The 13,118-nt window shown below is 38.4% G+C and overlaps 2 protein-coding genes across 2 annotated transcripts; both read left to right on the forward strand.

Moving 5' to 3' along the window:
- The first annotated feature begins 2,381 nt into the window (after nucleotides 1–2,381).
- LOC140801129 (la-related protein 1C-like) lies at nucleotides 2,382–9,509 on the forward strand. Its single transcript, XM_073156138.1, has 6 exons — nucleotides 2,382–2,957; nucleotides 3,059–3,578; nucleotides 3,654–3,819; nucleotides 3,899–3,989; nucleotides 8,446–8,517; nucleotides 8,729–9,509. The coding sequence occupies exons 1-6, from the start codon at nucleotides 2,523–2,525 to the stop codon at nucleotides 8,930–8,932; spliced, it is 1,488 nt and encodes a 495-aa protein (XP_073012239.1). The 5' UTR covers nucleotides 2,382–2,522; the 3' UTR covers nucleotides 8,933–9,509.
- A 1,453-nt stretch (nucleotides 9,510–10,962) lies between these two features.
- On the forward strand, nucleotides 10,963–11,980 carry LOC140797134 (bZIP transcription factor 23-like). The gene is made up of 3 exons (XM_073150400.1): nucleotides 10,963–11,383; nucleotides 11,528–11,605; nucleotides 11,679–11,980. The coding sequence occupies exons 1-3, from the start codon at nucleotides 11,090–11,092 to the stop codon at nucleotides 11,751–11,753; spliced, it is 447 nt and encodes a 148-aa protein (XP_073006501.1). The 5' UTR covers nucleotides 10,963–11,089; the 3' UTR covers nucleotides 11,754–11,980.
- Nucleotides 11,981–13,118: the final 1,138 nt, after the last annotated feature.

A 13,118-nucleotide genomic window follows, 5' to 3' on the forward strand; every position in this document is an offset into this window, starting at 1 on the left:
CTCTACTCTTTTATAAGTCTTAAGGTTTACTACCGTTTTGGATCGGCGACGTGGACCCGTACAGATCAGCGATCCGACGATACCGTGGCTTCCTCCTCCGCGCACCTCCCACCTCGTCGTCCACGTCATCTTCGGCTGCCTCCGTCCCACGACCAAGGGGAGGATGGCACGTGTTAACGGACCGAGCTGGCGAGCAGGAGGCGTAGACGAGATCCGCCTCCGAGTCATCGCTCTCGCTGAGCTGGACGAGCTGCGCCGCCGCCGCGAGCTCGGTTTCGGAGAAGAGATGGAATAACTTGGAAGGAGGTGAGGATAACTCCGCTCCTATTCCCCTCGATAGCGTCCCCGTGGTTTTCCCCATTCCTTCTCCACTCGTTCCTCGAGGCGATCGAGATGGCTGGGGTTTCCGTGCGGGTTGCGGCGTTCCTATGGCTATGGCTGTTTCACATACGATAGATGATAGTTCGAATAGGAGGACTCTGACACAAACCAAGCTACCCAATCATACGCTGCCAAGCGCCGAATTGTAGCAAATTTCTCCAAATCATGGCTGCACCCGATCCGATCTTCCTCCCTTCGCTAGCTTACGTAGGTTTGGAGATGTTGCTTGGCAAAAGACTGACTACTTCTCTTTGCTAGCAAGCCAACTCAACTCCTCTTGCCTCTTGCTTGAAGACGTCCACTTTGAGACATTTACTCTTGCAGTTGTATAGTTGACTTTGCTGACCGAAAAGTAATAAAGGAAACTTTATAAAGTAGTTAACTCTTGATGGGTTGCTATGGTTCTTTTTTTTAAAATAAAAAACAAAAATAAATCTTTGATTATATTAAGAGCAAAAGGGTGAGAGGAATGGGAATAAGCTTCTTGGTTTTATATATTGCTATGGATTTTGTTAAGAGTAGTTGCAGTGCAATAAAAGTATGACACTCTCTCCCTCGTCTCGTGTAAATTAATACTCCCACGTCTTTTTGTACATTATATTCTTATCCCCGGTTGAGATACCCTTGGTTTCTTAAAATAAAAGAATCATAATCAATATTGCTTCTCACCTATTTAGCTCTCTGATAATAAAACTAGGTCATGCCATATTTGGATTTTGATATAGTTAGTGAGTAGTGATGATTTGGATCAACATATATGCTGTGCCAAATTAGTTGGCCAACCTGAACATATTAATTAAACATCTTTATCTTTACGTGTTCTAATGTTTTTCCCAGGCAAAAATATTGATTCTATATGATGTCTCAGATTTATTAGGTCAAATTTTGCGGCTCGCCTTTTCCAATTCCATGCATGCTTAGATTAGTATAAAGCTTATTAAACATTAATAAAATGCTTAGATTTTTCTAATAGATCTTATCTACCACGCGTCTTGATCAACCTAAAAGATTTGTGGCAAGTGCAAGTGTTATTGCCATAAAACTTCTTGCCTTGATTTAGGTGAAACTGTAATATTTCATTTATTAATTGACCTAACAAATTTTAAACTGGATTGTTACTCTAGGATTAAGTAAAAACCTGGTGTTGATAAATTGAAACAATAAATTTACTAGACCTCATAAATTATTATCAGTTTTTTTACATACAATATAGACCCTTTTGATCCAAATTTTTTCTTTTTTTAGTTTAGAGTTTCGCATAGTTTCTCTATACATGTAAAATACTGATAATTTATAAGATCTAAATAAAATTGCCTCTAAATTAATTAACCTTTTTATTTTTTTAATCATTCTTTTTTCTTTTTCTATTTTTTTGAAATATGAGCTGAATTTAGCTGGCTTAACTCCCAAATTGGTTAAGGCATCAAAGTTTAGGCAGTTACAAATATTAGGGGGCATGGATTCTTTCGGCCCTAACAAGACGGCCTGAGACGCAGTCTTACCCCGTTTGGTCGCCGCATGGTTGCCTTCTCTATATACGTGGATGAGTCGATAGTTTGGAAAAGCTTTATGATTTGGATAAGCTCTAGTGAATGTGTCTCTACCTCCACCGATCGTTGCCCCCTAGTCATCTTGATCTTCGACCGGGTTGGCGTGGCTTAGTCCCGAGCGAGTTGCACTATCGTTTGCTCGGTCATTATCCCATTCCTGGCAGAGCATGTCCAGTCCTATTCACCTGCGATATGTTCCCACACACAAGGTGCAATTTTTTTAAATTTTTTAAATTTTTAAATTTTTTAATATTTTTTTAATATTTTAATTTTATTATTATTATTATTAATTATTCATAACTATACGATTAGTATACTTACTCGATAGTCTATATGAATTTGCTAGATCTATCGTACTATTTCTATACTGATCGCTATATGTATTCCGTCGAGTTCCGTCAGATCTTAATCTTGCATTGAAACACGCCTAAATATTTCCTTAATCCTTATTACTCTCCGCTTGACTCTCTATTACCTATCCGCCTCTGTTCTCGATCTCTATTAATCATCTTCCCCTCGAGACTTCCTCCGGTCGAAACTCAAACCCTCGCCCTCGCACTCGCCCTCGCCCTCGCCCTCGCCCTCGCTCACATGTCTCCGGGCTCCGATCCTCTCTCGAACAACCACTCCCCCCGCGCCGCACGCCGCGGCCACGGCGGCGCCTCCTCTGCCTCATCGCCGCCGACGGCGAAGCAGGCATCGCATGATGGGGCGGCGATATCCACTCTGGAGCGATCCGATCGCTCACCTCCGATCTCCACCTCGGAGAACGCGAGCACTTCTTCCGACGCGCCGCCGCCACCTCCACCGCCGTCCGATGGCCCGGAGCACGTGATCAACGGTAATGGCGCGGGAAAGGGGAAGAAGCCGGCTTGGAACATGCCGTCTAATGGGGCGAGCGAAGTGGGCCCAGTGATGGGAGCAGTTTCCTGGCCGCCGCTCTCGGTATCCATCAAGGCTTCGAGTAAATCATCCTCTTCGGATTCACTCAAAAACCTCTCGGATGGATCAATCGCCGCTCCCCAGGTGTGAATCGAGTAAAAAATTTTGATCTTTTTTTTAATTATATATATATATATCTTTTTTTTTTTTTTCATGTGATGCTGATTGATTCGTTCCAATTTCAGGGTTCTGTGGTTACATCTTCTGCTCCAAACCTTAACTCAACGAGGCTCGGCGACGACGGTGGTGGTGGTGCATTGGCCAATGGCGGATCCCCGCCACCTCAATCGCCACCTGCTTTGGTCGAGACTGATAAGAGTGTTAAGGAAAAGCAATCCATTGCTGAGCCTTCCCTGAAGGAAGGATCAGATCTTCCTAGTAAGAGTAGTAACAGCTGGGATCATGGCCCAAGAGGTGGTGGGTACACGTCGCGTCATCATGGTGGAGGCAATTACCATCGGGCGTATGGAGGTGGCCGCAGGGGCGGTAATAGTGGAGGAGGTGGTGGGGGGTATGGGAACCGGCGAGAATATCATGCAAGGGGGGGCTACGATTGGAATTCTCATCGTAATTATAGTGATAGAGATGCACAGCCGATTCCCCAGCAGCAGCAGCAGTGGCCCCCACCTCCGCCTGCTTCGATGCCATTTGTTGGCGCGCCTACCCCAGTCCCGCCTTTTTCAGCCCGGTGGGCTTTCCTGGTAAGTTGGGTTGCAGTGTTTGTTCTGATCTTTCTGTGGTGAAAATAGATTTATTAATGATCTTTGATCTGCATGTCAGAATCTTCCTATCCTATGTATCTCATCCCACAGCACCTGCCAGTTGAGCAGCTTAGGAACATGAGTTACGCTCCTCATCAAGTGCCACCGGCTGTGGCCCCTCAAGTGTTCCATTCTCAGGCAGATCTTCAGCATCTTTTGATGAGGCAGATAGATTACTATTTCAGGTATTGGTGTATTGTTCTTTGAGTAATGATATTTGGTTGGTTCCTTTAGCTTATCTGATTTCATTAATTTACTTTGCAGTCCTGAGAATTTGTGCAAGGACGTATACTTGAGGCAGCAGATGGATGACCAAGGCTGGGTTCGACTTTCTGTGATTGCAAATTTCAATAAAGTGAGATAATTCTTTCTATAGTTTCAGCTCTACTGCCTGATTTCTGCGTTATACATTTTATTTTCTTTCTTAGGGAAATGTGAATTTTATAAGTTATAAGCTACTGGGCTTTGGTTTTGCATGGAGGGGAACCGTTAACTGTTTTTGGAATTTAATACTAATGAGCTATTGGTGTTAGACCAGGAGGTTATCTTGCAGAATGACGCTATGTTGTTTGCTTTTCTTCTTTGTTACTTTACTAGTTTTAAGGTGTTGAATTCATGATGTTGCAATATTGGTAATATATATCTTGTTGAAAGTGCTTATGTAGACTAGGAGTCCAATTCCTGTGGCTGTTAGAGTAAGCTCAATATATGTCAAATTAGAAATATTACAAGTAGCCATGTAGAACAGCGGGAAGGAGACATCAGCATCTTCTGTTTATTTTAAATTTCTGCTTTCTCTATATCTAGATAAAATACCCTCTTTAGGTAGATTTAGGAAGGTTCCACGTCAGATGCATGTATCCATATAATGGGACTATGCTGTTTGTTTCAACCATCATAATATTTGCTTGTAAGTTTGAATCGTTTTATAAAAATCATGGAAAGATTTAAAAAATTGGGATCGTCCATCCCATTTCAAACTAATTGTTTTTTAACTTGTAATTGTTCATGTAGTGAATAAAATTTTAATCCTCCTGCTTTTTTATTCTCATAAATGGTAGCCCATTGTTTGTGCAACATGTTAAAAAAGTTTAAACTGTTACTGTCTTTTGCTATAACCAAATTGACTGCAATGCTCATCATGAATAATGTCATTATCTTTGTGGCACCGTATAATTGCAGTTATTTACTAGCTTTAGAATATTTGCTATTTCTCGTCATACTCTTTAGAAGTTTAAAGGATACTCCTTTTAAGATCTGAAGATAAAAGGAAACAATCTGAAATAACCTAAAAGTTCTTCAACTGCATTTGAAGAAGTGGCTTAAGTTGAGATTGAATAAGCTTGTTTTGAAGGTGGAGAAAAAGTTGAAGTATACTTCATTTGATTGGTTTTTCAGCTTTGTTTGTGATTTATTTACCCTTTGACAAGTGAGCGAATGTTGCAGATTTGTGGAAAGATGATAACAAATGACGTGTTGCTATTAAGTGATGCATTAGGTAGTGAGAGCTATCAGATAAACAATCATAAACCTACGAATTCAAATAGCTCTTCGATCTAAAGGCACTGTATTTTTTTTGAACATTAGTTTATCATGTTGCAAAGCTAAGAAACAATGTATGCAAGAGTTGAATGTGACCGATATGTGAATGTTGATTAGGCTTACTACCAAAAGTAGAATAAGAATGAGTGTGTGAACCACAAGTTGGGGATGGCACCTATAGAGAACAAATTATGTGAGAATCACTTGCAATGGTTTGGAGATGTTCAAAAGAAAATTTATAGTGCTACATGAGCAAAGAAAAGTTCTAACTGCTCTTACTTTTCGGCTAAGAATAGAACGAGGACTGCAGATCATAGATTTGTATCTGAACATTGTTTACCAAACCCATTGATTTGGAGGGGTTACCAGTTATAAATCATTAATATCAGATTCTTATACTATGATATATTTTCTGTGCACTTGAAACAATGCTTTAAGTAGTGTTGAGCTGTTGATAATTCAATATGTTTGGTTATAGTTTATATGTGAAGATTCATCTCAAAGTTTGAACATTGGATTCTATTAGACACATTCTCTATTGAATAGTTCTGTTCAGGAAGCCTTTTCTTCTGTTTTCTAGTCCATAATTTTCAGATATTTCTTATACTAAGCAGGATTATAATCTTATTTATCGGAAACTTCTTTTGCAATAAGTTGCAATCATTTTGTTGCTGTAAGAAGCTTACTTTGATCGGGTAGGCTTCTTGATACAGCTGCACTAAGGAAATGCTTTAAGAGTGCGATTTTGAAGTTTGAACATACAAATATTTTTTTTGTACTGTTGAATCCAACATAATGGTTTTAAGAGTCTTTTCTTGTTATATTATATTGGTGTTGTAGATTTCTACATAATCCTGTTGGTTTTGTATACATTTTTTATGTTTCTATTTATTCACATGCATGATCCCATGTAGACCTCGTTCATTTATATTGTTGGGTTGGTTTAACCCAAATTAAGAATAAGCAATGTTAAGTAATGATAATTATAGCTTCCATCCAGGTATACCGCTGATTAATGTGATTCAGGTGTTGATTCATGCGATCCTTCAATTGATTTGTGCCATTACAATTTCTTATATGTATAGAGTAATGCACTTTAGAGCAATTATAGCTTTCATTGAATCATTGTACCTTTGCTATTGGTTTTGTGAGTTTAATTAAATTTGATGGTACATTGTGAGATGCATATGCTTGGCGTTTTTCATTCTCTTTAGTCAGTTGTAGTTATATGTGTATGGTCCTCTTTATCTGTGAAGATCTTTCCTGTTCGCGAAGGCAAGCATTGGTTAATTTTAGCTTGATATCTCAGGTCACCGCAGTCGTAGGTTGCTTCTTGCTAACTAAAGAGTGTGGTAAGAGAAGCAAGTACAGAGCTGAAATGTTCAGTTTGGTACCCAGGATATCAAATGACATAATTCTCTATACCAGGCAATTGGAAATGCTCTTGCAACCTCATTTGATTGATTTCTGCATTTTGTCGAAAGACAACTGCAGCACATGTTGAGTGAAAATAATGACTTTAATATTTCACATGATCCTTTACTGCGTAGTGCCATAGTGTTAGTGAGGTTGGAACATAAAAGAGGAAAAATTCTAAGGTACTTCTGTTTCCCTGTTATTCAGATTTTCACCTTTTGAAAGTTGAAAGGGACTCTATATTATTGTAGAGGTAGGTTTAGATAGTTGGTGATAATTCCAGAGGTGGGTTTTGACAGTCAGTTGTAGAAGTGGGTTTTTCAATTTATTTGATGAAAGTTCTCGTTTCAAATTTATGATCTTTAGGCCATATGTTATGTCTCTCCTCCACTCCTATCTTCTTTTATTCTTCCTTTTTCATTCTCTCTTTCTTATCAGATCACTGTTCCTTCTCTCATTCAGGCTAGTTCTGCATTTGCACCCTATTTGGATGAAGAGAACAAGAGAGAAGAGGAGAAACTTAGGGGAGAGAGATTTTATCTTTTTCGGATAATTTTCTTAGGAGAGAATGGAGAAAGGGACAGAGAAAAGTGGTCTCTGACTGTTACATTTTTCTATCTAAAAGTGGAGAGCTTAGGAAGATTAATAGATAGAGGATTTTGGGGACCGACAAAGTGGTAGATAAAAAGAGAGAAAAAAGAGTCTTTAGTAGTCACCTTTTTTCTCTCCAAGGGAAAGTGAGAAAGAAAGAGAAACTTTTGCCTTCCTTTTTCTTTTGGATATCCAGACAAGAGAGAAAATTATTTTCTCCTCTCTCTCCTTTTCTTCTCTTATTTTATCTCTTGTTCTCTACATCCAAACATAGTATTTTATAATTAATACCTTTAAATTTGGTCCTTCTGCTGTTTCATATGTAGTTATATTGAATTGTGTGCCTAGGGCCCTAGCTTTATGAAGATCTAAATGTGTTTGTTCTATTATATTCGGTCATGCTGCACTCTCTTCATGTTGATTTTTTCTAGAATTTAAATATGTTTTTCAAATTTCATGTGAAATTTACTCGTACAGGATTATAGTTATCTCCGGAGTTTGAAGTACTGGTTTATAAGTATTTGGATCGGCCATTTCCAATCTGAAATAGGGGCAAAACCAAAGTATCGATCGGCACTAATATATATTGGTTGATAACTCATGTGATACATATAAATATATAATAGTCTAGTGTAGATCTTGCATAAGTAGATTTGACATGAAATTTCAAATTTCAGAAAATATTAAGAATCTAGAGAAGATCAAAATGAAGAGAATGCAATGTGACTGAATAAGATGCTATGATAATTGAGTTTGAAACAAAGACAACTATAGAACCTGCACATCCAGACTTTTATAAAGATGGGTATCCTGGGCACATTGCTCAAATATTCCAAATAGCTTCTGTAGTAATGCAGTTCGCTTGATGCTTACTTAATGGAGTAAAGTATGAAGTCATAAATGCTAGTACAGCAACAATAACAATCCTCCAGTCCCAACTATTTTGGGTTCCCTATATAGATCCTTTTTCTGTCAACATCTCTATTTAATGTAGGAGTCATCATTAAATTAAGTGCTATCATGCCTTTCCTAACCTTCTTTCCATGCCATTCTTTTTCCTTCCCATCCTTCTCAAGGCATATACCTCAATATAATAAGCACTTGGAAATTATTAGGCCACAATGAGATTTATTGTCATAGTTTATTTCCATTTACAGCCTGAGTGCTTTTCTCATCTTGGCTACTCTGGCATCTGCATTTCTTTCATATGCATTTTCAGTTTTAGATAATTTACAACTTATTTTTGTTGTCATAACATGCAGGTCAAGCAATTAACAAGCAATATACAACTTATACTTGAAGCTGTTAGAGGCTCAACCGTAGTTGAAGTACAGGTACCAAACACAGAATATGTTCTTCATTTTTCTTTTTATGATTGAATTACAGCATGATAAGCTTTCCTCATTATGTTGCTCTGATTCATCCATTGCAAAATTACTTTGTTGAGGCTTTGATTAGTTTCAGTGTTCAAAATATTACTATAAACAATATGTGCTTGATTCTTATCTTACCTGGTTGCTTTTCCTCTTTTGTTCCCTTTTGTAGGGTATGAGAATAAGGAGACGTATTGATTGGAGGAATTGGATATTGCCTCCATTCTCAAATCAGTATGGTACTACTTTAGGCCCTCAGTCTTCAACACAAGCAAGCCCCGATTATCTGGCTGGCCGCATATATGGTGTTCGTCTGGAAGAAGGGGATGAGGGAGCTTCTAATTCAAGCAGCACAACAGGCCAAAATCCTACGTAGCTTTTATATCAACATCTGGAACAAAGCAACAGCGGCACTGTGGTGAGCCAAATGGAATGGGGAATGACTTGCTGGAAGAATGCAAGAGAAAGAGCAGCTTAGCAGAGCTATTTGTTAAAGGAGCAACTTGTTGGAATGGTTTACTAAGGTCGTTGTTGTTGCTAGCATTGGCATCTTGGTTCACATAGAAGAATATAAAAGATTTAAAAAAAATTAAAAATTTTAAAAAAAGAAAAAAAAAGAAAAGAAAAAGAAAAAGAGTAAATCAGAGAAAAACAAAAAGATAAAATGACAAAATAAGTTTTTTATTTAGGTTTTCTAGTCTTTGAGTTGTATAGTTTGGTTTGGCATTGATTGTACTTTGGTTTTTTTTTTTATTGAATTTTTGATACCTCATTGGCGTGCTTGTTTTCTTCAACGGGGAATGCTCCTGGGCATGCCCAGCATTTTTGGTCTAGTATCACCATATATTTTTTCAGTAGGAACCGCATTGAGCCGTTGGATGCTTAGAGAATTGGGTCAAGAGGAACAGATTGTTAGAAATTTTAGATAAGTTATGATTATACTCTTTCTTTAATTTCTATTGCAGATCGTTACAATTAATTACCTTGCTTTCTTGTATGCTGACATTTTTTTTTTCTTTTTTTCTTGTGATCTGAGCTTGCTCCATATACTATTACAGTTACATCTTTTGCCAAACCGATATGTATCAGCATCTGCTACCAATGAAACCAAATACGTTCTCAGAATTCAAGTTGTCTTTTCTGGTCCTCCTGGTTCCTAAACATTTTCTGTACAAACTGCACTTCACCTTCAGTCAACAGCTTGAAATAACAATTACTGATTCTTGACATTCTTCATTACATTGTATGCATTTTAGTTGTCGATTGCTTTCTGCTTCCGTCCTAAACTTTATCTTCGCTTTTCTTGCTTTTAACATCAATAACTCTCTTTTCCACCATCTTTCTTGTCTTTGTAGGCCAGTCCATCCCTTTTCATCTGTTTCATGCTCTATCTTTTATGTTAGATGACCGTATCTTTTCTGACCAATTGTCGAATGATATATATACCCATTACAAGCGATTTTCTTCGTTCGAGGCAGCTGATCCATGTTCAATCTTTTGAATGTGCCTTGCTGCCTCTCTCTCAACCGACATTATTCTCTTTTGAGAGAACTAAAAATTTAATAGAAAAACGTGTTAATATAAATCATTGCCGGTAAGATTTAACTTAAAACTGTCGATACCTACGAAGTACTTTCAAGATATTGGTAGTTTTATTTTTGGGCCAGAAGACTCGCCCTTTCCTCAGAGCTGTGTAAAATTTTGTCTATTGATTCTGGCACCTGGGGTCCCGTCACATTTGTCTTAGAAGAATACAAGCTCTATTTCGTTTATACAAAAGCCTCTTCATGTTTGTTCCCCTACTATACTATTCCTATACGGCTATACCCCATCCAGCAGAATGCCACTAACGAAATGAATAGGTATCCAAAGCAAGCACAAAGAAAAAAGAGAAAGAGAAAAGTAGATTAAAAGAAAAAAACAAGGACAAGCGATTTGACGGTCCATTTGATAGTGTGATTCTGTACCGTGTGTACCTTACGCCCCCAATCTCATTGGGTCAAATAAAATTATCGCGGCTGTACTCAATAGCAAACAGTAGAAGCTAAGATCATCTATCTATCTATCTATCAATCTCTGTAGTCCGTAGACCCAGTTTTTAGAAAAGCAATTTTAATTCGAGCAGCAGACAATAATATTATATATCACTCCCAGTCTCCCATTGTTTTCCACTCAAACCATCGGAACTCGGAAGCAAGCAAGTACACTCTCTCCTCTACTCCCCCCTCCCTCAGTCATCTTTGAGCAGATCCTCTGCGTCCATGCCTGCAGGATTCTCGTGCTGCATCTTCACACTTGTCAGCCTCTGATAGAGAGAGTTACCAAGTCAAGGACTTTCCCGCATCAGCGGTGCAGCCAATCTCCTCGCCTAGTAAGTAAGTAAGTAAGTATATTCTATTCGTTTCTGGCCCACAAGCCACAGTGATGTGTGTTGTGCCATCTGAGATCAAGGAGGGACCTCCTCCTCCTCCTCCTCCTCATCTATTCCTCCTCCTCATCTAATTCCTCCTCTATCTCATATTTTCCTCTCACAATGGAAGAAGTGTGGAAAGACATAATAACTTCCAGGGGGAGCATCCTCCAAGATCTCCTGACAGGAGCCTTCAAGGCTGCTGCACCACCACCACCACCACCACCCATTTCTTCCTCCTTTGCTCTTCCCTTGACTCCTCAAATCCCTCATATTAGCCTCAGCCCTGGGCGCCACAAGAGCAGCTGCCATCTCAACGGCCGCAAAAGCTTCAGCATCTGCGGCCGGGCCGAGGGGCGCAACAAGAGGATGATTAAGAACAGGGAGTCGGCGGCTCGGTCCAGGGCTAGAAAGCAGGCATCATCAACTTCATATCTTTTTAAGTTTTGCATGTTCTGCTTGCTTCTTGCTATAAGAGAGATGTTCATAGGGACAAAGAAGAACTTTGTAAATTTTTTATTTTTTATTTTAAAAAAATTCTTCTTGTTAATTAATTAGCAGGCTTATACGAATGAGCTAGAGCTGGAGGCAACTCAGCTGTTGGAGGAGAACTCGAAGCTAAAGAAAGAGTATGAGGAGGTAAATATAAAAGAATCATATTATTTATATACATATATACATGTTATTAATTTTGTTGTTGTATTGTGGACAGCTGCGTATGGAAATGGCTGCTCAGCTCCCCATAAAGCGGAAGCTGCTGCAAAGGACATTATCAGCTCCAAATTGAAAGTGAAGAGCTAGCGGAAGTGTCTTTCTCTCATGTACACCATGAAGCTTCGTCTCAATCTATCTATCTATCTATCTATCTATCTATCTATCTATCTATATCTATCTAGTCTCAATTCTCAAAGGAGTGGTGCTTTTCTGGATATGCTTTGTGTAAATATGGAAACTTCCCTTGTAAACAACCAGGATATTTTATGGCAGATATTATAGGCCTCTCTTATTTTTCCACCGACCTCTTCCTGTACACATCAGTACCTAGTAGCAGTTCTTGTGCACTCATTTTCTGTAAAAAGAAAAAGAAAAAAAAGAAAGGAATATATATATATATATATATATATATATATATATATATATATATATATATATATATATTTATATGGATATGTAGACTCTACTATCCTATTTTCATATACCTCTAAACTTTTGTTTTATTGACACATAATACCTCTAAACTTTTGTTTTGGTGACACATAAATCCCTGAACAAATTAATGGACTATAGAAAATCTCTCAGCCATGTGACATAGTAGATGAAAAACCTGAAAAGATCAGAACGTCTCATTGAAAATCTCTTTCCTTGAAAACATAAAGATCTAGCTTAAAGAGTCTTTAAGTGTAATTTAGGACTAGGTTCCACAACAAATATTTTCTGTTGAGGGACATATAAGCCGAATAGTTTAGCTCTGATACAATCTTAGAGGATAAGTAGTACGAAAAAATAAAGCTTTGAATTATTATCCAGATGAGGTTTGTTTTGTCCTTATATTTCTCAAAAATTAAGGAGATAAAGAAGATTGTTTATCTTAACAAGGAACCTTTATCATTCATTAGTTTAACAAGTGCTCCATGCTGGTTAACTTGTGTGATGGGATAAGGTGGATAAGCTTAAAAATTAGTGGCATGTTACCATTTAATACCACCTCATGGCTTGTGCGGTGTGCCTTAAAAAAGATTAGGAGGGCCGTGATTAGTGAAATCTAACATGGGTGTTTGATGATCCAACAAATGGGCCTAATGTTGTGATCCAAACCAGGCCATTAGGTTGATGAGTTGCTGATGGTAATGAATACCGGATCCGGACTATATTAGATTAGTGGGTTATTGGATATATATGAGTAGATCCATCCATCAAGAGAGAAGGTGATGCAAGGAGCAAGGTTGTATCCTCTCTCACATGCTGTCATCAGGCCTGGCCTGCGGATGCTACCTGTGACTTCTTTTCTACGTACAGTCCGTCTAAAACGGTCATCACAGGATGTGACATGACCAGGAGTTCCTTTTGTACACAAAATGGAGTTTTTGACCAAAATAACCCAGTATCGAAATTAACTATATATTCTCACCGTACCCCTAATAAAAACACTAAA

Source organism: Typha latifolia, chromosome 1, assembly GCF_019914945.1.
Source record: "Typha latifolia isolate L0001 chromosome 1, TyphaL0001v2, whole genome shotgun sequence".
NCBI lineage: Eukaryota > Viridiplantae > Streptophyta > Magnoliopsida > Poales > Typhaceae > Typha > Typha latifolia.

Coding starts and splice junctions, on each gene's coding strand:
- LOC140801129 (XM_073156138.1), top strand. CDS start 2,523: ATGTCTCCGGGCTCCGATCCTCTCTCGAACAACCACTCCCCCCGCGCC. Junction 3,820..3,898: donor CAGATAGATTACTATTTCAG/GTATTGGTGTAT, acceptor TTTACTTTGCAG/TCCTGAGAATTTGTGCAAGG. Junction 3,990..8,445: donor TGATTGCAAATTTCAATAAA/GTGAGATAATTC, acceptor CATAACATGCAG/GTCAAGCAATTAACAAGCAA.
- LOC140797134 (XM_073150400.1), top strand. CDS start 11,090: ATGGAAGAAGTGTGGAAAGACATAATAACTTCCAGGGGGAGCATCCTC. Junction 11,384..11,527: donor GGTCCAGGGCTAGAAAGCAG/GCATCATCAACT, acceptor ATTAATTAGCAG/GCTTATACGAATGAGCTAGA. Junction 11,606..11,678: donor TAAAGAAAGAGTATGAGGAG/GTAAATATAAAA, acceptor TATTGTGGACAG/CTGCGTATGGAAATGGCTGC.